General features: G+C 52.5%; 13 protein-coding genes across 14 annotated transcripts; 6 read left to right on the plus strand and 7 right to left on the minus strand.

Moving 5' to 3' along the window:
• Nucleotides 1-360: 360 nt before the first annotated feature.
• CKM354_000644200 (uncharacterized protein) lies at nucleotides 361-1,576 on the plus strand (the record flags this gene model as incomplete). Its single annotated transcript, XM_044801759.1, has 4 exons — nucleotides 361-426; nucleotides 483-685; nucleotides 745-1,026; nucleotides 1,081-1,576. 4 exons carry the CDS (start codon nucleotides 361-363, stop codon nucleotides 1,574-1,576), a joined length of 1,047 nt encoding a protein of 348 aa, XP_044657694.1.
• Nucleotides 1,577-2,756: 1,180 nt separating this feature from the next.
• On the plus strand, nucleotides 2,757-3,803 carry CKM354_000644300 (uncharacterized protein; the record flags this gene model as incomplete). Its single annotated transcript, XM_044801760.1, has 6 exons — nucleotides 2,757-2,847; nucleotides 2,905-3,062; nucleotides 3,125-3,197; nucleotides 3,275-3,498; nucleotides 3,585-3,612; nucleotides 3,700-3,803. The coding sequence occupies 6 exons, from the start codon at nucleotides 2,757-2,759 to the stop codon at nucleotides 3,801-3,803; spliced, it is 678 nt and encodes a 225-aa protein (XP_044657695.1).
• Nucleotides 3,804-4,616: 813 nt separating this feature from the next.
• Nucleotides 4,617-8,155, plus strand: CKM354_000644400 (uncharacterized protein; the record flags this gene model as incomplete). 2 transcript variants are annotated; one of them, XM_044801761.1, is made up of 8 exons in its annotated part: nucleotides 4,617-4,894; nucleotides 4,950-5,191; nucleotides 5,246-5,563; nucleotides 5,605-5,853; nucleotides 5,910-5,977; nucleotides 6,889-6,934; nucleotides 7,125-7,895; nucleotides 7,968-8,155. In XM_044801761.1, the coding sequence occupies 8 exons, from the start codon at nucleotides 4,617-4,619 to the stop codon at nucleotides 8,153-8,155; spliced, it is 2,160 nt and encodes a 719-aa protein (XP_044657696.1). The 2 variants fall into 2 exon arrangements, with proteins under 2 accessions (XP_044657696.1, XP_044657697.1); XM_044801762.1 differs by lacking the exons at nucleotides 6,889-6,934; nucleotides 7,125-7,895; nucleotides 7,968-8,155 and having other exon boundaries at nucleotides 5,614-5,853; nucleotides 5,910-6,031.
• Nucleotides 8,156-8,309: 154 nt separating this feature from the next.
• Nucleotides 8,310-9,494, minus strand: CKM354_000644500 (uncharacterized protein; the record flags this gene model as incomplete). Its single annotated transcript, XM_044801763.1, has 1 exon — nucleotides 8,310-9,494. The coding sequence occupies one exon, from the start codon at nucleotides 9,492-9,494 to the stop codon at nucleotides 8,310-8,312; it is 1,185 nt and encodes a 394-aa protein (XP_044657698.1).
• Nucleotides 9,495-9,775: 281 nt separating this feature from the next.
• On the minus strand, nucleotides 9,776-10,957 carry CKM354_000644600 (DNA-directed RNA polymerase core subunit RPC40; the record flags this gene model as incomplete). Its single annotated transcript, XM_044801764.1, has 1 exon — nucleotides 9,776-10,957. The coding sequence occupies one exon, from the start codon at nucleotides 10,955-10,957 to the stop codon at nucleotides 9,776-9,778; it is 1,182 nt and encodes a 393-aa protein (XP_044657699.1).
• Nucleotides 10,958-11,221: 264 nt separating this feature from the next.
• Nucleotides 11,222-12,683, plus strand: CKM354_000644700 (uncharacterized protein; the record flags this gene model as incomplete). Its single annotated transcript, XM_044801765.1, has 2 exons — nucleotides 11,222-11,872; nucleotides 11,925-12,683. 2 exons carry the CDS (start codon nucleotides 11,222-11,224, stop codon nucleotides 12,681-12,683), a joined length of 1,410 nt encoding a protein of 469 aa, XP_044657700.1.
• Nucleotides 12,684-13,161: 478 nt separating this feature from the next.
• Nucleotides 13,162-15,147, minus strand: CKM354_000644800 (uncharacterized protein; the record flags this gene model as incomplete). Its single annotated transcript, XM_044801766.1, has 1 exon — nucleotides 13,162-15,147. One exon carries the CDS (start codon nucleotides 15,145-15,147, stop codon nucleotides 13,162-13,164), a length of 1,986 nt encoding a protein of 661 aa, XP_044657701.1.
• A 543-nt stretch (nucleotides 15,148-15,690) lies between these two features.
• Nucleotides 15,691-16,282, plus strand: CKM354_000644900 (uncharacterized protein; the record flags this gene model as incomplete). The annotated part of the gene is made up of 2 exons (XM_044801767.1): nucleotides 15,691-15,766; nucleotides 15,849-16,282. 2 exons carry the CDS (start codon nucleotides 15,691-15,693, stop codon nucleotides 16,280-16,282), a joined length of 510 nt encoding a protein of 169 aa, XP_044657702.1.
• Nucleotides 16,283-16,579: 297 nt separating this feature from the next.
• On the minus strand, nucleotides 16,580-17,801 carry CKM354_000645000 (uncharacterized protein; the record flags this gene model as incomplete). Its single annotated transcript, XM_044801768.1, has 2 exons — nucleotides 16,580-17,651; nucleotides 17,704-17,801. 2 exons carry the CDS (start codon nucleotides 17,799-17,801, stop codon nucleotides 16,580-16,582), a joined length of 1,170 nt encoding a protein of 389 aa, XP_044657703.1.
• Nucleotides 17,802-18,511: 710 nt separating this feature from the next.
• Nucleotides 18,512-19,754, minus strand: CKM354_000645100 (uncharacterized protein; the record flags this gene model as incomplete). The annotated part of the gene is made up of 2 exons (XM_044801769.1): nucleotides 18,512-19,616; nucleotides 19,714-19,754. 2 exons carry the CDS (start codon nucleotides 19,752-19,754, stop codon nucleotides 18,512-18,514), a joined length of 1,146 nt encoding a protein of 381 aa, XP_044657704.1.
• Nucleotides 19,755-20,568: 814 nt separating this feature from the next.
• Nucleotides 20,569-21,399, plus strand: CKM354_000645200 (uncharacterized protein; the record flags this gene model as incomplete). Its single annotated transcript, XM_044801770.1, has 1 exon — nucleotides 20,569-21,399. The coding sequence occupies one exon, from the start codon at nucleotides 20,569-20,571 to the stop codon at nucleotides 21,397-21,399; it is 831 nt and encodes a 276-aa protein (XP_044657705.1).
• Nucleotides 21,400-21,495: 96 nt separating this feature from the next.
• Nucleotides 21,496-22,678, minus strand: CKM354_000645300 (8-oxo-dGTP diphosphatase; the record flags this gene model as incomplete). Its single annotated transcript, XM_044801771.1, has 3 exons — nucleotides 21,496-22,385; nucleotides 22,445-22,601; nucleotides 22,652-22,678. The coding sequence occupies 3 exons, from the start codon at nucleotides 22,676-22,678 to the stop codon at nucleotides 21,496-21,498; spliced, it is 1,074 nt and encodes a 357-aa protein (XP_044657706.1).
• A 532-nt stretch (nucleotides 22,679-23,210) lies between these two features.
• On the minus strand, nucleotides 23,211-23,734 carry CKM354_000645400 (uncharacterized protein; the record flags this gene model as incomplete). The annotated part of the gene is made up of 2 exons (XM_044801772.1): nucleotides 23,211-23,296; nucleotides 23,350-23,734. The coding sequence occupies 2 exons, from the start codon at nucleotides 23,732-23,734 to the stop codon at nucleotides 23,211-23,213; spliced, it is 471 nt and encodes a 156-aa protein (XP_044657707.1).
• Between the last annotated feature and the right edge of the window lie 685 nt (nucleotides 23,735-24,419).

The raw sequence follows: 24,419 nt of genomic DNA on the forward strand, positions 1-24,419 counted from the left end.
ATCTTGCTGTGGACCCTCCTCACCTACTGCAGCTATGTCAAAGCATCTCTCCGTTTCGACAACCCCGCGAGGCAGGTGAACGAGACCTCGCTCAACGAGCTTCCCGGGTGTGCACGTACGTGCCAGCAAGATGAACTCACACAACTTTCATGCACGCTCGCAGCCGACTGTTATTGCCAAGGCTACGGCAGCGAGGTCTTCACAAGCATCAACTTATGCGTACAAAAGTCATGTCCGACTCTGGCAGACTTGATGCAATGGCAACGATTCCGCGCAGAGACGTGCAACATCCAGCCTCGAAATCGCGGACTTATGCAAGATCTGGTGACCTCTCTTCTCTTCGTCGCCGCAACAATCACCATGATCGGACGACTCCTCAGTCGCTCGCAGCGTATGGGTGGTCCGGGTTTCTGGTGGGATGACTGGGTAAACTCATCAAGCCACATATACTTTGCACAACTGACCAAGGTGCGAATCCACAGGTAATTCTCTTCATATGGGCCTCTTCCATACAGATGATCGTTATCCTGGTCCTCAAAAGCGACGACGATGCAGCATGGGACAGCTGGGCCGTGAATAAGGATCTTCGAGAAGTCGCCACGCTTTGGGTCTTCTCCAGCGCGCCGTCCTATTTCATCGGGACATTTGGCGCCAAAGTATCCTTGGTACTGCTGTATCTACGCGTGTAAGCCGACCAATGACTTCAAGAATTCCCTGGAATCTAAGCTGAGATACCATGTACAGTGTAGCAGACAACAAGACCTTCCGACATGTGTGCTGGGTGACAATCTTTCTATGTATGGCCGGACTGTTGGGTTTCACGATTGGAGCTCTGGCAACCCTTTGGCCTCTCTACTATTATGAAGGAGATACTGCCATTCCACGACAGAAGCTACTCGGCATCAACTTCCAGATCACTGTCTTTGCCATTGCGGCGTGTAATATCTGGCTCGACTTCGTAGTGTTGCTTCTTCCTCTCGGCCTGCTCAGCCGGGTCCGTGGTATATCACGTCAGTGGAAGATTTGGTACGTACAGTGCACCAAGAATGCTTCAGCATCTAGTTGCTGACCAGTCGACAGGATCTCCGCCATCTTCATGACTGGCTTCGCCGCCACAGCGATCTCTATTGTCCGCTTGGTGTACATCTTCCCTCTGCGAAACTCCACCAATGTGTCTTGGGACTTTGGTTGGTTCGGAATGTGGTCCGAGGTCGAGGTCCACGTTTCCACCATCTGCGCCAATATGCCTCCTATGGCGGGTCTCCTACGACGTCGCTGGGTCAAGAGTCATCAACGCACAGCGTCCGACGATGTCAGCGCTCTGAACAGTAACATGATCTGCGTCGGGGCCAGTGCGACAACAGATTCAGGCAGCACTCAACCAGCTGCGGATGATATTGAGGTGTCACGAGCAGAAGCTATGGGGGCCTTGGAGGTGGGAGAATTGGGGCGAGGCGGTAACGACGTCTTTACCGATCGCGGCGTAGGAAATTTTGGCACGGATGCGGAGAAAGGTCGAGAGTTCGACAACTCGCCCGTTGACCACGATGCTCGTGACGTTATGAAAGAACGATGACAGGAAGTTTCAGGTCTGCAGTCGCAGAACCAGCAAAGCGTTTGGCATCCATACCCGCAAAACGGGCGAGATACAGCACGTCCGAATCTTCTGCGATTTGCACATGTCGGGAAGCATCTGAATAAACCGGACAAGTACGGACAGGGAGCTGGTCCGCATTCACAATGACCCTCAGTGGGACTAAGTGCTCCTCGAACGATTGAACTAGGCGATATCGACAGCTGTGGCATCTTTGATACGCCTCGCCGGAGACTCTGCTGCTTTCCCACATGGTCAATCTCGAGCAATGCACTCGACGACCAGAAATCTGGTCACTGCTCGAGGCTTCCCACTTGCAGTGCCTGCCTTGCATGGTCGTCGTTCTGAATGTCTTAGCACGATCAGACGTGTGATCTTGGAGCGATGGGTTATGCGACCGTTCTGGGGAGGCCGTTCAACACCTGGCTTGGCATGGTTGCACGACAAAATCATGCTACGAGCCAATAGACATCGCCCTCGCAAAATTGCACCCTCCTCCACTGATCGAGCAGTCTGACACAGCCTCGGTCCTCATCGGTTAATCTACGGACCATGATGGCCATAAGCTGACTTCGACGCCAAAGTGTCAATCTCATACGCGGGCAGTAGCAGCCTCAGATGCGATTTCCTATCACAGCCTAGGTCCCAAAATTTGCAAAACCACAAAGAAGGCACTTGCAATGAAGCCCAACTACGACACCACCACATCGGGCTTGGTGGAGCTGTCTTTTCTTCAAGCATTCCCATCTTGAGACATCGGTCCCACTGCGATGCAATCCTACCCATCGGAGACCTCACCGACTTTGCCATATCGGTCACGTTTCCGGGTAGCGTTCCAATCGCCTTATCCTCGCTTAGGAAGATGGACTTCACATCCTGTGCAACATGATGAAGCAAAGGCGAGTGCTCGAGCGCGAGCCGACGAATGAGACCTCGCTATGTGCGCAGAGCTGCTTTCTTTAGTAGATTGCTGGCTTCAGACTAGGAAGTTGTGTGTGGTCGATCAGATCTCGGAGTAGCTGGGGGCTGTTTGGAGATGTGACTCGAGTTTACATATGAGAGGTGAAGACGATGGCGGATTTTTTGATGGCAGACACAGACTACCATTCAATCGCTACAGCTTCACTGCAAACCACACGGACATTCTATCCCACCAATCAAAATGGTTGCACTCAACTTCGGCACCTTGCTTGCTCTGGTCTGCTCTGCTAGCGCAGCAGTCATCGAGAGACAGGCTTCTTGCAGCAGTTACAGTATGCTCCAACGATGTTGCAAAAATCCAATAGCATGACATCTGACATGTACAATAGCCATCATCAACACCCGCGGCACCGGAGAAGCTCAAGGCCCAAGCACAGGCTTTCGTACAATGAACTCCAACGTCCAACGTGCAGTCTCCGGTGGCAAAATCTACAACACCGTCTATTCTGCAGGTTTCAGCCAAAACTCCGCTGCTGGTACCCGCGACGTAAGCTACAACATGATGAGATATGTTGTACAACGTAGCAAAACTGACGTGGAAAATTCCAGATCGTCAACAAAATCACGTCCACCTTGAGGACCAACGCCAACGAATGCTTCATCTTGGAGGGATACTCTCAAGGTAGGTCCCCATCATCGTCTCAGCAGAATCGAAATCAGATATGAGCCACAAACTAACCCATTCCCCCTCAAAACCAGGTGCCGCCGCAACAGTCGACGCCCTCCCCCAACTCACCGGCGCAGCCTTCACCGCCGTAAAAGGCGTCTTCCTCATCGGCAACCCCGACCACAAAAGCGGTCTCGCCTGCAACGTCGACAACAACGGCGGAACCACAACCCGCAATGTCAACGGTCTCTCTGGCGCTTTCTCCCAAGGTATCCCACAAAACTGGATTTCCAAGACTTTGGATGTTTGTATTCGTGTAAGTTCCCACTCGGAAGACCCCAACCATTTTTACTCTTTTCTTTTTCAGGTGTTCTGTGTTCACAGTGCTGACGTGTCTCCCAGGGTGATGGCGTATGCGATACTACGAACGGTAAGCAGAACATGACCCAAATCCTAGCACACTCCAAAAAGCCTTTTCACAGCACACTGCTGACTTGATGTGAACGCACCGCTGTAGGCTATGGAATCAACGCTGCACACTTGCGATACGGCAGCGATGCACCGACCCAGAACCTCGGAACGCAGTTCATTACTGCTCGTTTGAGAGATACTTCTTCCTAGATGAGATGGAACAACTTGCTTCCTGTCTGTCTGTCGGTGGGCGGTCTCAGTCGAAGCCCACGCGCAAGACAAGTCCTGAAGCAGCAAACATTCAGTCATTTAAATTTTCGCAATTGGGGAATAGATGTTACGGTTGCAGTGGTATTTGCTGCTAAAGTCGGTTGGTACACAGGAAGTTCTATCGGTGTCGGTGTCGGGTCTGTTCTGTTGTATTCCATTCAATTTAACAGGGTAGTCCCTACCTGTCACTGGAGAAAACAAGAATTTGCGGAAGCAAATCGCAAAGCTGTCTCGACTTACATGAACTTCCATGCCGTACCTGTGACACAGCACAGCACAGCACGAGCTCCTCGTTCGAGACCATTCACAATATGATGACAGCAGCTCTGATGAGCTATCGTCTGTCGCTCGCAAGCTGTCGTGTATTTCTCCGATCCAATGGAATCCATGTAACTTTTACGCCTTGCATGCAGTGAGAGAGGATCAGGCACAAGGACTTGTTTCTTCAAGGATTGCCCCAACACTCCTTTCAACAAGGTTGAGTTGCTTAACTTAGCTGCAAAGACAGAGCTTTTCACAACCAAGGATGATGCTCAATCCGGGGTAGACACGAGAAGGACAGGCACAAGGTTAGAATGATCAATAATACATGACTGGCCCAGTGCCCACAGACCTCTCTTGCTTTTCTCCGAGGTCAGCCTCCCGTATTGTCTGGTCCATCGTTACTTTCATCTCCTTAAGTGCTTCTGTTCATTAACCTTTCTGGTCAGGATACGGCCATTGCCATCAGCCCGACGTTCGCTTTGCGTGAGCATGGCTACGACTCGTAATTTGGTATACTTTGTAATATGGAGTTGTTCTTGGTTTGCCGTTCGAGGAGACGCAGCGCCGAATCCAGCACATAATGCAGCAGGACTCTCGTTCACACCGGCGAATGACCAAGAGGATAAGCTCGACCATGAAATTCTGGCTGGTCCGGTCGACAATGCCCAGGCGTTGTTGCAAGACTTGCATGGGCGGTATCTCTCGATGGTGTCGGATGTTCTGGGCGAGGGCTGTACGGAAGAGAATATCATCGTGCGAAAGGAGTGGTGCGTTGGTCGATGAGCGAGGCGGCGCCACGGAAAATGCTGATTAAGCGCTTAGGAGCGACTTGACTCCCGATGAGCGACGTGAATATATTGACGCATGCAAGTGTCTGCATGATAAGCCCTCCAGAACGCCCAAGGATGCTGCGCCTGGTGCCAAAACCCGATGGGATGATTTCGTAGTAGCGCACATCCTGGCGTCGGACGACGTGCACAGATCTCCGAAACTGCTGGCATATCACAGACTGTATCTTCACGAATTGGAGAAGGCACTTCGAGATGAATGCGGATACACAGGAGGTATGTCCTTCGCAAGATCCTAAGGAGGATTGCATGCTGATGACGGTCTTCTAGGACAACCATACTGGCTCTGGTCTCGCTTCTATGGCCAGCCGATTGATAGCTATCCTATATTTGATGGGTCAGATACTTCACTCAGTGGGAATGGAAAGAAAGATACTCCTGACAAAGGCTGCTACTGTATCACAGAAGGGCCGCTGAAAGATTGGAGAGTGCATCTTGGGCCAGCAGCAGGGAACGATGCATGTACACCGAACCCACAAGATGACGGACTTGGCCTCAATGATAGATGCCTCGAACGCAACTTTAACGAGAAGTACCTCGGAAACCTGACGTACGACAACGTCACATTCACAATCAACAACTTCAAAGGTGAGTTGTGTCGTGAGGTCTAGACGAGTCTCTTTCTGAAGCCAAAGCAGATATCGATGGTTTCGGCGTGTATCTGGAATCCTGGCCGGTTGGCGTCCACCAGCTCCCTCATGTATTCATGGGCGGGACGAATGCGGATGTGCCGTCTGCTGCAAGCGACCCATGGTTCCCGTGCCATCACGCAGCTCTAGACTTCATTTGGATCCTTTGGCAGAGCATAGACCTGGATAATCGAACGCTCGCACTGGGCAAAGCAGAGTCGTATGCAGATTTGCGGAAACGGAGTCAAGGTGAGTCGGCGCGTCCATTTGTGAGGAAGTGTGCAGACATGGCTGACAGTGCGCAGCGCCGCCAGCGACAGGCATTGGCCTAGATGATGATCTCAGTATTTCTCCGTACTTTGATAAAGTGAAAGTGCGTGATATCATGAGTCCGACGGGTGGGCCCCTGTGCTATAGATATGAGTAGCGTAACGAGATAATGAAGCCAGTGCATCCCATTGCATCTGTGTCGTAGCACGGCCGATGTGGTGTGGGAGACGGGATGTCGCGTGCGAGAGGTGAGAGGTCAGAGAGCCCGATCTGGCGATGGAAATGCTTGTTTCGCAGTGGAAGTGGCTGTGGCGGACGCAGTGGCTGGCTGATGTCGGAAACTCCGTCCCGAACCTCCTTCCCATCAATGTCAGGCGTGTCTTGCCGCCGTGCAAGAGCAAGTCAACGATGAAATCGGGGCCGAGACGCGACGCCCCTGATCCTGCAAGGCTGTGATGGCAACGGCAGCAATCTCCAAGACGCGAAGTCGACGCGGAGCCTCTCGACTTCGCCCGGCCGCCATCACGCGTTGGGCTAGACCGTGGCGATACGCCATCGACACTAACATCAGCTGTCCCTTTATTGTTGTCTGTGGCCTAGGAGGTACTTGCGTGCATCTCTGCGCTCCGTAAGTCGACTACATTTACTTGCTTCATCTTCCTGCCCTGCTCCAGAACTTGCAAGTTTCCTCCATCCTCCTTCGCTTGGAACATCAGACATTACCATTGTGACGAACTACCTCGGCCGACCTCATGCAGGCTCACTGGTAGACGAGCCAAACGAAACAACACCACGGCTCCCGAAGGACTGAAGAGCATTTACCTGGACCTACCCTTCCTGCGCCTCCTTTCTTCCACGGACTGTAGTGCAGCTTTCTGCCGAGGACTCACAAGCACGGAATCTCTAACAGCAATCCGACACGAGCGGGCGCGGCTCTGGTTTCACCCACATCACAAACGGTCACGAAGCATACAACCGGAGTGCTCCCACTTTCGGACTGACTCTGGCAAGTAGGGCAAGGAAACCTACGAGCTGCGTGACTGGTCGCTGGGCCAATCTTGTTGGAGTCAGGCACCCGGATGCTTGCATGAGAACCTGAACCTTAGCTTGTCAAGTGTCCTTCAAACTCTATCCTGGGTCGCAGCTTCCACGTCCGTCGTTGTTGCCAGATTGTATTTAGCCTTTGCTGTCTCCGTGCACGAGGCTTCGCTGCGCCTCTGCCCTGCACTCATTGACCACACATTCACAAGTGGATTTTCCATCCGACAAAATGCCCAGCATGACCAGCACCGAGATTGACACGAGAGATTCTGAAAGCCGGAGCCAGAGAAGGAGGAACGTCAAACGCGCCGTAAATGCACTCCAATCCGCTCTCGCCCAGGGACAGAGCATCCCAGACGACACGCTCGAACAGGCGATCGCACTACTCCGCGACGCTCGCGACTTGTCTCCAAAGGCGACATCCCGTCAGCCCTCACCACAGCAAGGCGCTTCATCCCGCAGCCACAAGCGAGCATCTAGCGACCAATACGATCAACTCACCGTATGGATGCGATTGCGACACACCAGCAAGCCCACTCGAGGCTACCGCGTGCAATATGAAGGCGCGTGGACAACAGTCACTCCAATCGGCGGCCTCCAAGCCTCATCCATCTTCCCCAATCCATCACGCGGCTTCACAGACCTGAAGCTTAAACAACTCACCAATGACCACTTGGACTGGAATTCTCGACAAGGAAGTCCTTTCATCAGCGTATTCACAGATCAAACTCACGCCGAAGACTGGGCCTTGAAGTGGAGTGAACGAAACGGCGGCAAAACAGTCAATATTCTCCACATCGAATGCAACAAAATCACCAGACTGTTCAGCGTTAAAGAAGTCGTTGATAGCTTGGGCATCAATACAGATATGCTCCCAGAACAATACGAAGATGAATATCTTGCTGTCAACCAGGTTCCAGCAGAGGCCATCGTGGAGGTCCAGCCAATTTTCAGCCAAGCAGCGCTGGACGCCGCGTCAGGTAAGTCTTTGACAAGAGCGCAATGCGTACCGAGATCCAACGTTCGAAATACTGACATTCATGAAACAACAGCAGAAGAACAGCGCCTCGCACTGGGCATTCCACCACAAGACGATCAGCATGTCAGAAGATTCAGTCCCGTACGACCAACCGAACGTCGATCACTAATGCTCGAAGAAGGCGTCGACTTTTCCGCCTATATGAACACGAATCGAGACTCGCCAATCGAAGCACAAAAGGGAGACATCTCTCCAGTATGAAACAAATCTGTCCCGTCAGAGTGCTGAACAACAATTCTAATGAGCTCATTAAACCCCACGATACCAAGATACCCAGGATCGATGAAAGAAAGACAGGAAACATGACTTAGCCATTAAAAGTATTCTAGCTTCTCGTATACAATGACAATTTTTATCAATCATCGGCATCCTCATCCGGCTCTGAGCTCTCTACTTCCTCCTCCTCCTCCTCCTCCTCGTCATCCGAATCCAACAAAGAATCCAGCACGACATCCGGAGGACCTTGGTTGAATCTACCCGCCAATTCATCCATTTCACGAGCCTTGCGTTCGGCTTCGGTCTCCACTGGGCTGTCTTCAATCGGCACTCCGCCCTCTTCTCCCTCCTGCCCCTCCTCCTCACCGTCTGAGACCTCAGCTGGATCGTACAGAATCCCCAAGCTCCCACGTTTCAACTCAGGTGGTGGCTCGTGTCTGTGATCGTAGTCTGCACCAATCGTATGAAAAATGCTGAAATCTCCCGTCTTGGGCTTTCTCTTCAACGTCGAAGAATTTCCTGCTGATCCTATACTCGTTCTTCTCTGCGTGCTACCTGGTCCAGGTATCGGCGGCGGAGGCATTTTCTGCAAATCCGCAGTCTTCACTAGATTCGCAGATCCTGGACCTCTGACCACATTGGATGGATCGTAAGGAATGCCCAAGGCGCCGGTTTCCCACCCTTCTGGTACAACGTTGGGAAGACCGGAATTGACGATTGCGTCTCGCATTTGCTTCTTTGCTTTGTCGCTGCCTTTGGGGCTTTCGTTGTATTCTTCGCTTTTTCTCTTCTGGCCTCGATGTCCCTCCTGCTCGGTATCCGGCATATCCTCTTCTTCCTCCTCCTCACCCTCTCCACTCCCCTCCTCTCCCTCATCCTCCTCACCAACACCAGGCTCACTACCCGGACAAACCTCCCCCCTCACAACCCTCGCAATCTCCGCTCCACTTCTCATCACACCCTTTCCATTTCTCCTCAAAACCCTCCTCCTCCTTATCGTAACCCCACCAGGCCGTTCCTCTCGTTTCAATTGCTCCCCATGATACCTGATAATATGCTTCCGTAACTGCTGCGCAGAATTGAAATCATCCTCGTGACACTCTTCGCAGAAACGTTCGCAAGAGTAAAGTGTGAGGCGGCCGGCTTCTGGCCAGGTGAGATCTTCTTGTGGGACGTGGTTGTAGTGGCACTCGGTGCAAAGGGGGAGAGTTTCTTCGAGTTCGTCGAAGGAAGGAGGGACGGAATTGAGATTGAATTTGGTTTTCTGTTTGGAGGGCTCGGGTTGGATTCTCTGTGGAGGATTGAAGAATTTTGTGAAGGACATAATGATGTTGATGTTGATGTTGATGCTGCAGGTGAGAATATGGCGATGTCGGATGAGGTGGGTGAACACAGGAGGTTGAAGTCTGCTTTTGTTGTGAGCAAGAGCCGTTGAAGAGAAAGTGAAGGCGCGTGCGAAGGTGATTAAAGATTGGAAGTCGCTTGAATTTGGGTATATCAACACATTTGTGGCTTCCCAAAAGACACTCCTGCGCCATGCTTTCCGTAACCCAGAACGCCTCCGCTATGCTTCAATTCAATCATAGTACAACTTTTGGATCCTCTTTATCGTCCCTCCTCGACGGCTTCGAGATGCTTCTTGAAAGTGAGGGCTTTTTGTTTCAGTAGCCTGATGCTATCAATGAACAACTCATCGCTGTCGAATTGTCCGGAGCTTTCGATGCTGAAGATGAAGTGGTCGCGTATGCGCCCGAGCTTCACTTTATCTTTGAACTCGTCATATCTCAAGCATTCCCTGCTGACGGTATCTTTGAATGCGTTCTTCACGACGGCCTTCTTCTGGCCAGTCTCTGCATCGTCCTCAACTCCAATGACGCCCTTTGGAAAGCACTTCTGGAATGCCTTTGCATCAGCGCCAAGGATCGGTTTTGTGATCTTGATGTCCGGCAGCAATCGATACGACGCAGTTGCCACTGGTGAGAATTTGGCGTGATCTGCACCAATTCCTTTCACGCAGTGCATCCTCATGTTGATTCTCTGCCCAGGTCGCAGCTTCGCAATCAGAATGTCTGGGTTCACCGGTCGAATGGCATTCTCGCCAGAAAAGAGTTCTGGTTGTCGAACTCCTTGCGGCTCGAACTGAATCTGATGCGCATAGACGTTGCTGTTCACGTACTTCTCCGTCGGATCGGTGGACCCGTCTCTCGCCAGCTTTTTCCCGTCCACTCCATCCTCCTCCATAGTCTTCCACCGGCACTCAACGTTCAATGTCAAGACAACAGTATTGTAATCTGAAGGTGTGCTCGCTGATCGATCTGCGCCTTCCTCTTCTTGCTCGGCCATAAACTGGGCATACGCAGCATGGTCGCTCTCGGGTGGTGTCTTCTTGAACCAATGCATCCACCGCAAGCCCTCTTTGCCGCCCTTCAGAGGAATTAGACCCATTCGATGTGCCAGGACCTCATCTTGAATGATACTCGTGTTGTCGAACATGTAGACATCCTCGATGGCGAGAGTAGGAAGTTCTGCAAGCAGAATTCGCCGGAAAGCATTGGCGATGCTGGCGTCTACACCGACGAGCGAGAAAGCCGAGTCGAACTGTCTGTTGTGGTGAAATTGGATCTGAAGATTTTGTCGAAATCGTTCGAGATTCCATGTATCGTCCTGCGCGGGTCCATAGTGCCCAGGAACGTCGGTCGACGCAACGTTGGACACAGTCTCGGCGTTGACATTGACGATGCGCCGCTGCTCCAGCTGCTCCTTGGTTAGAGGCGCCCACGACGGCATGGTGCAAGAGTGAGTGATTCGCAATGTCAGCGCATGTGTCGCAAAGCAAAGGCGTCCCTCAAAAAATGTTGTCGAAGCTGCTGGCTCTGCACCAGTCGATAAGCAGGGATCTTCGGCAGCAAGCGAGCGGCTCGGACCTTGCAGGTCGCAGCTTCCTCATCGTCAATGACATTTGGACGGGCAGGTATTGGCCACCGCAGCCAGCACGTCTAGCACTCTCCGCTCCGCCCTTTGCTGCGTGTCTGCCATTGCCCACCAGACACCATGGCAGCCTCTCTCACCCGGCTGATGGCCAATGGCGCCCGACGGGCTGCCTGGGCCCCAACACACGCCGCGCCGCGCTCCTCCCTGCGAGCTCTTTCCACCACTCCCGCACGACGATATGCGACGCCGCACGAGGCAGCAAACCCCAACGCCACTCGCCTGGTGGCCGCAGACCCAGCGTCTTTCGGCTCAGGGCAGTACGACAACCTCCCCAGCGACGATGCGAAGAGCCCGGACGAGCGCAAGATCCGCCACTACACGGTCAATTTCGGACCTCAACATCCTGCTGCTCACGGTGTGCTGCGATTGATTCTCGAGCTCAATGGAGAAGAGATTATTCGCGCAGACCCGCACGTCGGTCTGCTACATCGTGGCACGGAGAAATTGATTGAGTATAAGACATATCTGCAAGCACTTCCATACTTTGATCGTCTGGACTACGTTTCCATGATGACCAACGAGCAATGCTTTTCGCTGGCCGTGGAGAAGCTCCTGAACATCGAGATTCCCGAGCGAGCGAAGTGGATAAGGACCTTGTTTGCTGAGATCACCCGCATCTTGAACCACTTGATGTCTGTTCTTTCACACGCTATGGATGTTGGTGCTTTGACGCCTTTCTTGTGGGGTTTCGAGGAGCGTGAAAAGCTCATGGTGAGGCGTGGCATAGTCATATGTAAATGAGGGCTGAGCTGACAATGTGCAGGAATTCTACGAACGTGTTTCTGGTGCCCGTCTCCACGCCGCATATGTCCGACCTGGTGGTGTTTCGCAAGATCTGCCCGTCGGCCTCCTCGACGATATCTATCAATGGGCCACACAGTTCGGCGATCGTATCGATGAGACCGAGGAGATGTTGACAGACAACCGTATCTGGATCGGCCGAACGAAGGGTGTCGGTGTCGTAAACGCCAAGGATGCCCTCGAGATGTCCTTCTCTGGTGTCATGCTTCGTGGATCTGGTGTTCCGTGGGATATCCGAAAGTCGCAACCATACGACGCATATGATCAAGTAGAATTCGACGTCCCAGTCGGTGTGAACGGAGACTGCTATGACCGCTATCTGTGCCGCATGGAGGAGTTCCGACAATCACTTCGCATTATCCACCAATGTTTGAACAAGATGCCAGCCGGTCCGATCAAGGTTGAAGATTACAAGATCGCGCCTCCCCCGCGTGCCGCCATGAAGGAGAACATGGAGGCACTTATCCACCACTTTTTGCTTTACAGCAAGGGTTACACTGTGCCTCCTGGCGAAACATATTCCGCCATTGAGGCACCAAAGGGTGAGATGGGTGTCTTCGTTGTCAGTGATGGAAGTGAGCGACCATACCGATGCAAGATTCGCGCGCCCGGATTTGCACACTTGGCATGCTTTGACCAGGTCAGCAGAGGGCACTTGCTCGCTGACGCTGTGGCGATTATCGGTACAATGGATCTTGTGTTTGGTGAGGTTGACAGGTAGTCAAGTTGGTCTGAGGGGAGATGACAGCGGCACGGGTGTGTACATATGTCACAACATACCAGGCGTTTTGTGGCGCTGTGCGCGCGAGCGTTAATTCTGTTTGACGCTGATGTAGAGATTACATGAAGACCAAAAGATTTTATTTTGTGCAAAGTTTTCCGCGTTCACCTTCAGTCTTCCATTATACTGCTGGCCCGGCTCAACAGGTACTGACATATTGCTCCAGAGCGACGCGATTTGACCACATGCATGAAGCTGGAGAAGCCGGACAGTAAGAGAGCAACAGAAAAAATCGCTTCAGACATGATCCATCATTCGATTATCCGGGTTCTATGGTATCGTGGACGCCAACTCTTACTCGACAGACCTGTCTAAGCACAATGCGACATTGTCGACACGCCAGAAACGCCAGACACCTTTTTGTACCATTCATGCCGCCGTGAACGCCATACAGCTCGCAATGCACCGCACAAGTGAATTAACGAGACCGAGTGCTGCCCATACCACGCTTACCAGCCAACAACCACTTGCTCTTGCTGGCAGTTGTGTGGCGATCGGCTTCACCTTGTCTCGCCATGCGGTTCATCTTCTTCTGACCCAGTTTAGCCATGCGCTCTGCATTCGTCCTTGAGGTCTCGTTCGTGACACCGTCTTCTCTCCTGTTTACTCTGCTCTGACTGCGGACTCTGGCCACTGACAAGCTGCGAGCCAGGCGTTGTCGAGGCGTCTCGTCGAGCTCCATAGCATCGTCTCCACCAGCCATTGAAGCATCTTCTGTAGGCGCCCGACTCCTGCCACGAGGTCTGGAAGCCGCGCGAGCACGTTCTTGGATTGCTGAAGTATCGTACCCAGCATTTTGTAGCGCAGCATCCATCTTCTCCATGTCGACTGCTTTCTTTGATCGAGGTATCACAGCTCTGTTCTTCAAGCTCTTGCGCATCTTGTTCTCGTTGCGGATCAGCTGTCTCTTCTCTCGGATGAGCTCAGCCTTGAACGCGATGTCCGCCTCCTCGGCATCCTCAATCTCCTCATCTTCATCGTATACGCCGTCGGCCTCTCGTGCTTCCTCCTCATCCTCCAGTGCCTTGAGCTTCTCCTCAATATCTGGATCAAAGTAGTCGTAAACGTTCTTGCCGTTGAGCACTTCAGGAATCCTGTCATTCTTCCACTCGTCATCTTCCAAAAGATATTGATCTCTGAGGTTGACGTTGAAAACTCCAGCGCCTCCATTCTCCTCTTCGATCTCGCGCATCAACTTCTTTCTGTTCGGGTCGTCCTTGTCGTATTTGATCTTGCGAAGAGCAGCCTCTGGAATCGAAGGCTCCCACTTGACGCCTCCGAGTGGCTGTGCGACGTGGATACGCTTGAGAACATCTCCCATGCGGCCAGTGATCTCGCCTGCGGTGTTTGTACCAGCCTGCAGCTTCTGTGCATTGCGCTCCGCGAGAAGTCTGTCGCAAGCAGCATTTCGCACATTCATGAGGCCCTCGGTCGTAGTGCATGAGAGTTGCAGAATTTCCACATTCGCACTCTTAGCAAGGTTTTGCAGCTTTTCTTGCGTTTCCGCGTCCAGGTCTTCCGGCCTCATCACGTCGATCTTGTTGATCACGATGAAAACAAGCTTGTTCGCAAAGAGAGGCTTGATGCTCTCGAAGAGTGCGATTTGTGCATGCACGCTGTAACCACACTGCTCGCTCAGATCCATGAAGTACATGATCGCGCTCCTCAAGTGGGCAATAGCTGTGATACTTTGCATTTCGATTGTGTTCATCTCTTCAAGTGGGTGATCCAAAATACCGGGTGTGTCAATCGCCTGGAAACGGAGCATCTTGTAGTCGAAATGTCCCACAAACAAGCTCTTCGTTGTGAATGCATAGGGCTGCACATCAACATCTGCACGAGAGATGTTCTTGAGGAAACTTGATTTGCCGACATTTGGGTAGCCGCAAATGAGCAGTGTGCGTGTGTTGGGGTCGATGCTGGGCAAACGGCCAAGATGCTGTCGCACTTGCTCGAGGTATACCAAAGGATCCTTCAGTCTCTTGCAAATCGTAGCCATGCGACCCAACGCCGCACGCTTGAGCTGTTTGCATTGGTACAGCGATTGTCCATATTTGAGCAGGCGGACATAGTCTCGTGACACAGTCTCGATCAAGCCTTTCGCGGTGTTCAACTGGCCAAGCGCAATTCGGAAATGGTCGGCGTCGTAGAGGGTATTGAGCAGATCTTTGTGGAATGGGTGGATGTCTGCGAGGCGTGGGAAACCGTCGAGGATAGCTGACAGTTTCTCGGAGAAGGTCTCTGCTGTGTATTTGACCTTTCGCATGTAGAAAGCTCTAATACGAGTGATTTTGAAGCCGGCACGAATTTGTGTCGGCAGTCGTCGCTGTGTTCGGGACAGGACGATGTCCAGGAACTCCTGCGACGTCGGCACCGGCGCGATATCCTTCCATGTCGTCTTCATCGTGGCGGTGTTCGAATGGAGGAGTGGTGGTTGACGGCGGCGTGGCAAGGCACGGCGGTGGACGAGACTGCCAGACGCAGAAAGATTTCACTATCTAATCGCCAGGCTTGGCAGGGCCTGAGCAGGCTAGGGTACCGGGCCGACATCCGGTCTTCAAGCATCGCAGTTGTCCTTTGCTCTGACAACTGTGGATTGTAACGATGTATTTTGCAGACCATATTCTTATCGTTCTCGGTATATGGGTTCTCAGTGTGCGAAGCATGAGAGCCCCATGATGACTTTCGAAGTCCAGTCCTGATCGCAGGACAAATGTATGCCCGCCGTGAAGCAAGCCTCGCTGCATGGACCTCCGCCAAGCCAAATGTGATAACCTGGTCTCGTTTCCGCAACATCCATCTCACTTCTGATCTTTCGCATGTTGCGTGAGCACACGACAAGAGTGCCATCCGATTGCATACTGGAACGGAAGTCTCACAGAACGCCGACAGAAGAAATCTCCTTCCACCGCAGACAAGAAATCACTCAGGAGCTTCAAAGCACAAGATGGCGCCACTTTCATCCCGCAAGAAAGATATACTCTATCTCACTTTCTTCTTGATCCACATCCCAATCGTCTTCAGTAAGCGAGCCAGAAGAATCTCTCATCCCAAGCGCCTCATAAAATCCCTTACCTACTAACGCATACCTTTCCTTCGAAACAGTCGTAGACATCTATCCCCTCTACCCAACCCACATCATCCCTTCATTCATGACCCAACTCCGGACCTGGTACATCGCCACCTACCGTGACCAGTTCTTCGTCTCCCCGCCAGCTTGGTTCACGCTCTACGCTTGGATGGAACTCCTCTACCACGTGCCACTTTCCGTCTGGGCGGTAGGCGCATTGGTTCGGGATGATCCTTTGGTACCGTTGCATTTGCTCGTATATGCGATGCAAACCGCTATCACGACGGCGACGTGCGTGGCGGATTTCCTGAGCTGGAATGGACATAGCGCCGCGGAGAAAGTGGAGTTGGGGAAATTGTATGTGCCCTATTTGGCATTGAGCGTTTTCATGGGGTTGGACATGTTTGGCAGATTGAAGAAGAGGCTGGGAGGGAGAATCGTGGAGGGAAGGTTGAAGAAGGGGAACTGAGGAAAGGTTGCGTTGTGTGCTAGCGAGAAGCTGGCTGGGGAGCGTTTGACGCGATCTCGATTCTGCTACGAATGGGTATCTTTTTTCTTCCGGCTGCTGCAAGCAAGGAAGCTGCGGGAAAAGAACAGATGAAGCTATTTCGCTAATGCTCGACTTTCCCAATTTCTCGAAAATCTGGACCTGCTTTTTGTTTTGCAAGTGAATGACTAGAGCAATCTCCGAACACAATTGCTTGTAAGTCATGTCTCTTGCCACGCAGCAGTATGTCTTCTGCGCAAAACGAAGGCAAATGCGAACTTAGTCCTTTCTCCTCCAGTTTCCACCAAAGTCCCTGGTCGGCTGCGGTCCTTGCTCCCGCTGTTGCTGGAACCTCCTTGGCGAGTCCTGTCCTTCTCTCTGCTGAAACCGTGGCTGGTAGCCGCCACCGAATCTCTCTCCTTGCGAGAATCCACCAGCTGGTCTCTCCCTTGCGAACTTGATGACATAGGTACCACCATTTGGCGTAGGTGATCCGTTCATGGCTTCCACCGCACGCTCTGCTTCCTCCTGTCTCTCGAATGTTGCGAAGCAGTAGTGGTGGTTCCCGGATTCGATTTGTTTGGACTCGTGAGGAACGATGAGTTTGCTGACTTCCTTGATGTCTAGTCCAGCGAAGAGTTCACGAATCTGGTTGTCGAGTTCTGCTTGAGACTCGATTGCTGGAAGACCAGAGATGAAGACTCTGGTGGATGCAGGAGGCGGCGGCTGTGGCTCCCGATCTACAGGTCCAGTGCTCCTCTTGCCCTTCGCAGGACTAACGCGGTAAGTGCCATCGTGAGGTGTGGGTCTGCCATTGAGACACTTGACTGCATCAGCTGCTTGCTCCGGTGTGGCGAGATCCACAAAGCAGTAGTTCGATGAGCCAGTATCATTTCCGTTAATAGAGTGAGGTGAAATGAGTTTGCTGATGGCTTGGACCTCGTACTCTGCGAAGAGCGATCTGATCTCCGCCTCAACAGATTGCTGATCTGGCAATTGTGGCAAACCACCAACATAGACGCGTTTCGGGTCCTCTCCTTGCGACTGCAACTGAGGGTTGTTGTCGTTGCGGTTCCAGCGATCTGTGGAGTACGAGCTTCCATTGACGTTACTGGTTTGGCCTTCACGTGGGCGCCATCCGCGTTGTTCGAAAGCCCTGTTTGGCGTTCTCTCACCATTCGGGTTAGATCGGCGCTCAGTCTTGGGGTTGATGCGAATAGGTCTGCCGAGAAGATCGATGCCTTGAAGGCTGCTCATCGCTCTTTCGGCATCTTCTTGACTTCGGAACTCCACGAAACAATAGCTTGGATTGCGCCCGGAGAACGAATCGATGGAAATGTCAACTTTCGTGCTGCGAGTCCCGTCAGTCACAGTCAAATAAGTAGCACTGTTCTTAAACACACATTTCGAAGTTATTGTCGGCGAAGAGCTTCTCGATGTCCTCACGCTGCGCAGAGTAAGGCAAATTGCCGACGTAGAGTCGGGGACTGTCGTATGCCATGTCTGTTTATGGAATGTGTTTGTAAGATGCAGAAGCCGGATGTTGTACCAAAGAAGTAGCAAGTCGGCTCATTGATGCAGGCACAAACGCCCAAGAATGAAATTTGCGCCAAGCTTCACGAGCCTTCCTGCTAAAATTCGTGGCATCCGCTCCGAATGGTTTCAGATCCCCTTGAAAGCACATGCGCCAGCACGCACCAGAAAGCACGTCTTTCTCCGGAGACATTGGATATTCTCTGCTCCGTCACTTGGCCATGGCCAGAAGTGCGCGGCAGTGATTTGTCTGAGACAAAATGCCCTGGTCCATCGACTTTGAGCCCACTCAGGCTGGAAAGCATCATTTACAGAACTGGCTGTCCACATATATATCGTAGGGCTCATAACAAAATGCTGCATAAATCATGGGTATCGATCGCGTCTCCTCCGTACCATGCTTTCACGGGCCATGCTTGTTTTACCCTTTCACACTCCATAGGCGCGTGCCTGATGTGCTCCATCGACAGATGCTTGACAGGCAGTCACGCGTGATGTGGCACGTGTACGAGACTGGGGCACTGTCCGTCGCCTGAAATGCTCGTGTTTGTGCTTGCGGAAGTGGTTGTGCCAAGACTTCTGTGTTGGGCGTGCCTTCCTCTCGACCATGTGAGACTTCACTTGGACCTTTTCAACGTTGCTTCAAAATTTCTTCCATAGCCGTCAGCATGCGACTCCTCAATACAGGCCAGTGTCCGTCTGCGGCGAGATCGAATTGAATAAGAAGAGGCTTTGCGCACCTGTTAAGAACTCCTCGAAGCTCAAAGTGATATACCCATCCCGGTCAGAGTCGTACTTCTTGAAGACATCCGTCATTCTCTTCAAACTGATGCACGCTTGTACGAAGAGATCAAATGATAACGTACGAGTACGCTCACGTTCGTCGCCTCGGCCTCTGCTCGACTTTGCGTAGGTGCTGAACAACAGCTGGACAAATTGTGGCGATAGCCTGTACCCAAAGGCGACCAGCGCATCCTCAAACTCGTGCAGGGAGATGTTTCCAGAGCGATCAACGTCAAATCGATCGAAGAGTCCTCGCCATGCTGATAGGAATCCCCATAGGCCGCAGAATTCGTCGAAGTTGATCGTCCCGCTTCTGTCGGTGTCGAACATGCGGATCATCATCTTGACCGTATGAGAATCGAATGCTGTGTAGTCTCCATTGACCAATGCGCTTGAGAGCTCAGCTTCAGAAAGCTGGCCAGTCCTGTTCCTGTCCACTTGCAGAAACAACGGCCAAAGTGCGTCTCGATCATTTCCGTCCCGTGGTGGCGCGACTGTCGGCGGCCGCTGATGCTCCGGAATTGCTGGCCTGTTGTGATAGCCTTGAGGCGGAGGTCCTTGTCCATAGCTCGCTGGTGGAGGCGAAGTGATGCCTCCATATGTAGTCGAGCTACTCCGCGGCGGCGGAGGCGCCTGACCGTATCCTTGTTGTGGAGGAGCCGATCCATATCCGCCCTGCTGTCCTTGCCCACTGTACCTTGACTGCTGATTGTACTGATCGTATCGCGGCGAGTTTCCTCTCCCATAATCATTGTAGCCCTGGTTCTGAGGTGGTGGTGGGTTCGAAGAGCCGTATGCGCCTGGAGGTTGGGGATCCCTGTAGCCGCCTGCCGCAGGACTCTGTCGTCCATAGCGATCATCCTGCTGAGGCCTCAGATTCTGCGCCGGTGTAGGTGCAGGTGGCACAGGCTTGTTGTAGTTCGTGTTAGATCCCGGAGGATCTCGTCGCGGGGGCGCTCCGTTGTTCAGCATCTGCGCAGCTTGTTCGGGCTCTGCGTGTCTGTCCCAGTCGAATGTCCTCGTCAGTCGAATGTCGTGTACCAGGCGGGGTAGCGAGAAGGATGAAAACAAGATATGAGATCAAGTAATGTACTTACGCAGGCAAGGCATCCGGATTGTAACCGCGATTATAGGCCATGATGAAGCGGTTCCTTCTAGAACCACAGGCTCTGCTTACTTATCACGAGCTCGTGTGCCTCGTACACCCGTGTCCGGACGTGCAGCGTACGTCAGTAGTCAGATGTTTCTTCCTAGCGTAGACTGTCGACTGGATGGGAGCTCGCTGGGGCAGGCGCGATGAAGCGAAGCGCTGGAGGAGGGGTCAACCAAGTGGCAGCGAAGCGCTTTGCGAGCTGAACAACAAGGCTGGCGATGAGAGTGCGGCGCACACAAGACAGTGATGATGAGTCGCAGACGGCGGCCTCTTTTTAGCAAACACTTTTCTGGTCCGCTGCCCTACTTACTCATCCGCGCCCACGCGGCGACAAGTCTTCGTCCAACGCCATCGTCATTCTTGGCCACGCGCTAACTTAGAGATCATGTTTCTATCATGGGAGCGGCGGCGATGAGCTCAGACCTCCACTGCTCAGCAGGGTTAGCATCTCGCAACCACGTACCTGCATGTTAGCGGCATCGACCCATCCTGGTCGTTCAGCTCGCCGTGGTCGTATATATGTTCGTATTCGGTCCGCGCGTGCAGCTTGTGTTCGCAGAGCACGCAGACACAAACACCAGATCCAATACGTGGTATTGCTGATGGTGCTCACATAGATATAACCAGATCAGAAGGAGTCGGCCAACCAGCTGAACACATACTCTAGCAACGCAATGAGCACACAAGGAACGCCTGGAAGATGGCAGCTTCGTCTCCCGACCGTCCAGGAGAGGCCTTGCCGGACCACATCAAGCAAGACGAAAGCTCACAGTAAACACTCCAACGAACTCTGAAGCACATGGACTACCCCGATGCTCTAATACCAGAAGCCAGCGAAATCTACGAGTACTTCGGCAGACGCGTAATCGAGCACATCACCAATTCAGGCCGCAATCTCGCAATCAAACTCATGTTACCGCCCGACGGCAATGACTACGACGACAATCGCTCGGAAGCTGCCATGATGCACTACGCTGCAACACATGGCGTACAAGCTCCGAAAGTCCTCGGAGTGTACGACATTGTTACCACTTGTCCAGACAAACCTATAGCAGTAGCTATGGTGAGTGAGAGAGTGCCTGGTACGCGCCTGTCAGATCTGTGGGAAAGTCTTGATAAGCCGACTCAGCAAGATATCAAAGTACAATTTCGCCAACAACTAGCATGTATGCGAGCTTGTACCTCAGAGACCATCGGACGACTGCCCTGCACCCCAACATATAATATTTACAATCGCCTTGCAACAACACATTTCGGTCCCTTCAGGGACGAGCAAACCTTTGACGACTGGTGCCTCGCCAGAATTCCTGTCGGGCTTTGGGGCTTGCAACGCAAACAATGGGCTCGTTGGCTTCAAAAGGAGCGGCTTGGCTCACAAAACAGTAATAAATTCGTACTGACACATTGCGATCTGACTCCGCGCAACATTATTGTGAAAGATGGAAAGATCACGGGAATCGTTGACTGGGAGCGGAGCGGATTCTTCCCAGCGTATGCCGAATATGCATTCGCCATGAAATTCGGACACAACATCGAGAAGTATTTCCGTCCGGTTCTGGAGGAGGTGCTCGAACCCTGCGATAAGAAGAGACTACAATTCACGAAGCCCGTAGAGGACAGAGGCTGGTAAGCAATGAACGCTGCCTCAAAACTGAAACCTCATATCTCACATCATCACATTCATAGTCATATCTCTCGTATCACTCAAGCCTCTACCTGATTGCACTCAAATCTTCACCTTCCCCGCCTCCCTCATAACCTCCCTCGTCAGAACCTCCCCATCCTTCTTGATCGCACTCAACCTCCCAATACTCATCAACTTCGCAATCATATCCTCGTCCCCAAAATGACTATTATGTTCATATTCCGGCTCCTGTCCATACGCCACCCTCGCCGCATCAACCATAATCCTCGCCGTCATTCCAAACACTCGATATCGAGACTGCTGTTCCAGCGGATTCGTCGTCGTCGTATAAAATTTCCGAGGGAGAGGAGGTTGTAATGTGCTTCGAGAGTCTTTACTCGTTGCGGGATCTTTGCTTCCTGAAGATGACGAAGTTGTCGAAGATGGTGTGGCAGGTTCCTGTTGGGTTTGCTTCTTCTTCTCCTCAGGTGATCTCGCAGCCGTATAACTCTCCGGTCTCTTCGCGAGAAACACCTCCCCTCTCCTCACGGGCACAAAAAACTGATGCATTCTCCACGCACTTTCATGCCAACTATGCCAACTCCCTTTATACCACTCCCCATCCCCAAACTCCTCTCGATCCCGCTCGTCCAAATCCTTCTCATAGAGGAAATTCCGGAAATTAGCGGTGAAAACTGCCGCGACTTCTCTTGCGTCGAGTTTCGGTAGGATATCTCTCGCTGCGTCGGGGTTCTTATTCTTCTCGCTCGGAGGTGGGGTTTTGAGGTATGCTACGCAAGGCCGTACGCCGAGTTCGGTCATGGCGAGATTGGTGGGCAGCTCGGTGAGGTGTTCGACTGTGTACCCTGGTGGAAGGTCTTCATCTTTTTCTGGGAGACCGATTTCTTCGAAGGCTTCGCGACGGGCGGTTTGGAAGGGTGTTTCGGCTAGGGTGTCGGCCTTTCCGCCTGGGAGTGCTGCTTGGCCGGCATCTGTATCGTGAGGTTAGTACCATGGAGGAGACCCAAAGAAGGGCAGGATGGCCATGTACAGTTCTTCAGGCCAGAGCTTCGGATCGTAAGCACCACCCGAAGATCGCCTCGCTTATCTGCGAAAAGCAGAATGAGCACTGCGGCTCTTCTCTTCAGTGGACATCGATAGTAATTCGTGGGCGGTGGGATGAAAGCACGCAGGTTGGCTAGCGCCTTCTGTTGGGATGTTAGATCCTTCCCATTGTCTCGTTTCAAGATCCAGCTACCTTCGACGCGGGCGTGAGGACAGACATATTGACGCCATTGTCTGTCAGATGGAGACAAGGTGGGAAATGTGGATGGGATGCTGCGGCTTGTCGACCATGCGACGTCGATCAGCGGACCGAGGTCCACCTTCAGCTTCTTCGGTCTACGGCGCCGAAATAATGGCATGTTCATGTTCATCTCAAGACCCGTTCATATGACAAAAGTGCACGCTCTGCTGATTCAACCCTTCGAAACGCCCGATAATGCAAATGATCATATCCAGTCGCTCTATCACGGGACAGAATGAACGCCGTATTGTAACCACTCTCTTCCTCTACGAGTGATGCTAGGTCTTTCATCCCAATTCGCATTTCTTCTAATTTGCGATCATGTCCAGTTGGTCGTCATTCGTTATATCCTGAAGTGATATCACGACTATCCGGAAGGGGCGAGTCGCGATCATCAAGGTGCCTGCAGTGGCAATGCCCAATCAAGCAACTCTCGTGCACAGCGCACAACTCTCGCAAGCGGGATGTCCAAAATTGGTGAGTTTGTAGCTTGCCAGGTGTCGAAAGCCTCCTAGACCGTTGCATCATGATATAAGAAGCGAATGTCTCGAGGTCGTGCGCGATTTTGTCTGACAAAGTCATCGTCTCCGGGCGGTCCTGAAATAGCGGTCAGCACGCGGTTGCCCATTTTCTGACTCGAGACCACTTACTCTCATTCTTCGTGTTCGAATCTAGCATACTCTGCAGACTCAAGCATATCGACTCGACGTTCTGCACAGGGCTCCATCCTTGCTTGTCTAGCAGATCTAAGCATATGATGCCGTTGCTGTAAATGTGTGGATGCATGGGTATCCTCCGCGCGGGATCTGACAGTTGCATGAAGACAACCTCGGGAGGCTCGATCGGGTATGCATTTGGATATGTTATTTTGATGCGATATTTCTCTTCCGGATTGTACATCGGATTGCCCAGCACCTGGATATCCATCGTCCATTCTTTGAAGTCATCGGCCGATACTATTGTGATGCCTTTCGGTGTCTCCCGCTGCAGCTTTGCCAACTCTTTTCCCAGGCGCTTGGCCATCATGCCAGCCATGATTACTGTGATGCCTTCAGGTGGAGACAGTGCAATTCGATGGTTTCGACGCTTTCGTGGTCAGGATGCTCGGATGGCGATGCGGAGCGACAAAGCTTCAGGGCTCTTCTAAGCGTATGCTGACTGTTCGAGTCGCACTGCAGATGCTTGTCGAGTATACAGCGCAGCTGTGAGGCCACACGCGTGATTGCAGGAATTAAAGCTAGTCGAGAACGCGAGATGCAGAATAGTGGAAAGTTGCATGTGAGCTCGCCTGAGCCAACGCGGCAGGTGGGGCAGGCGACGCGACCGGCGGAGCCAGAAGAAAGACCCTGGCTCGGAGGCAGCAAACAAGAAGCGACAACGTGGTGATATCGGCGAGGCAGTCACGGCGAATGCAGCTCGGAGAATGTGTGCACAGGCGAAAGGAGTCGCACTCGTAGAGTGTCCTATCGGCGGCCACGTAATTGTGCATCGGAACAGCCCTTTAAACTTCTCTTGCTTGTCTGGGCGTCTTCTGCCTCACGTCTGATGAACGTGGGGCTGAGCATCCTAGCCTGGAGTGCACCGCCTCGTGCGCTCTTGGAGATCAGTCCTCCCTTTCGCTCACTGTGTCGCCCTCAGGCCACCAAAATAGAAACACATCGCGGCGCGTACTCTCGCACTTCTTCCTCTTCCTCCAGACTTCGCGCCCCGAGCCATTGAA

The sequence above is a fragment of the Cercospora kikuchii genome, assembly GCF_019650295.1.
Source record: "Cercospora kikuchii DNA, contig_00004, whole genome shotgun sequence".
Taxonomy (NCBI): Eukaryota; Fungi; Ascomycota; class Dothideomycetes; order Mycosphaerellales; family Mycosphaerellaceae; genus Cercospora; species Cercospora kikuchii.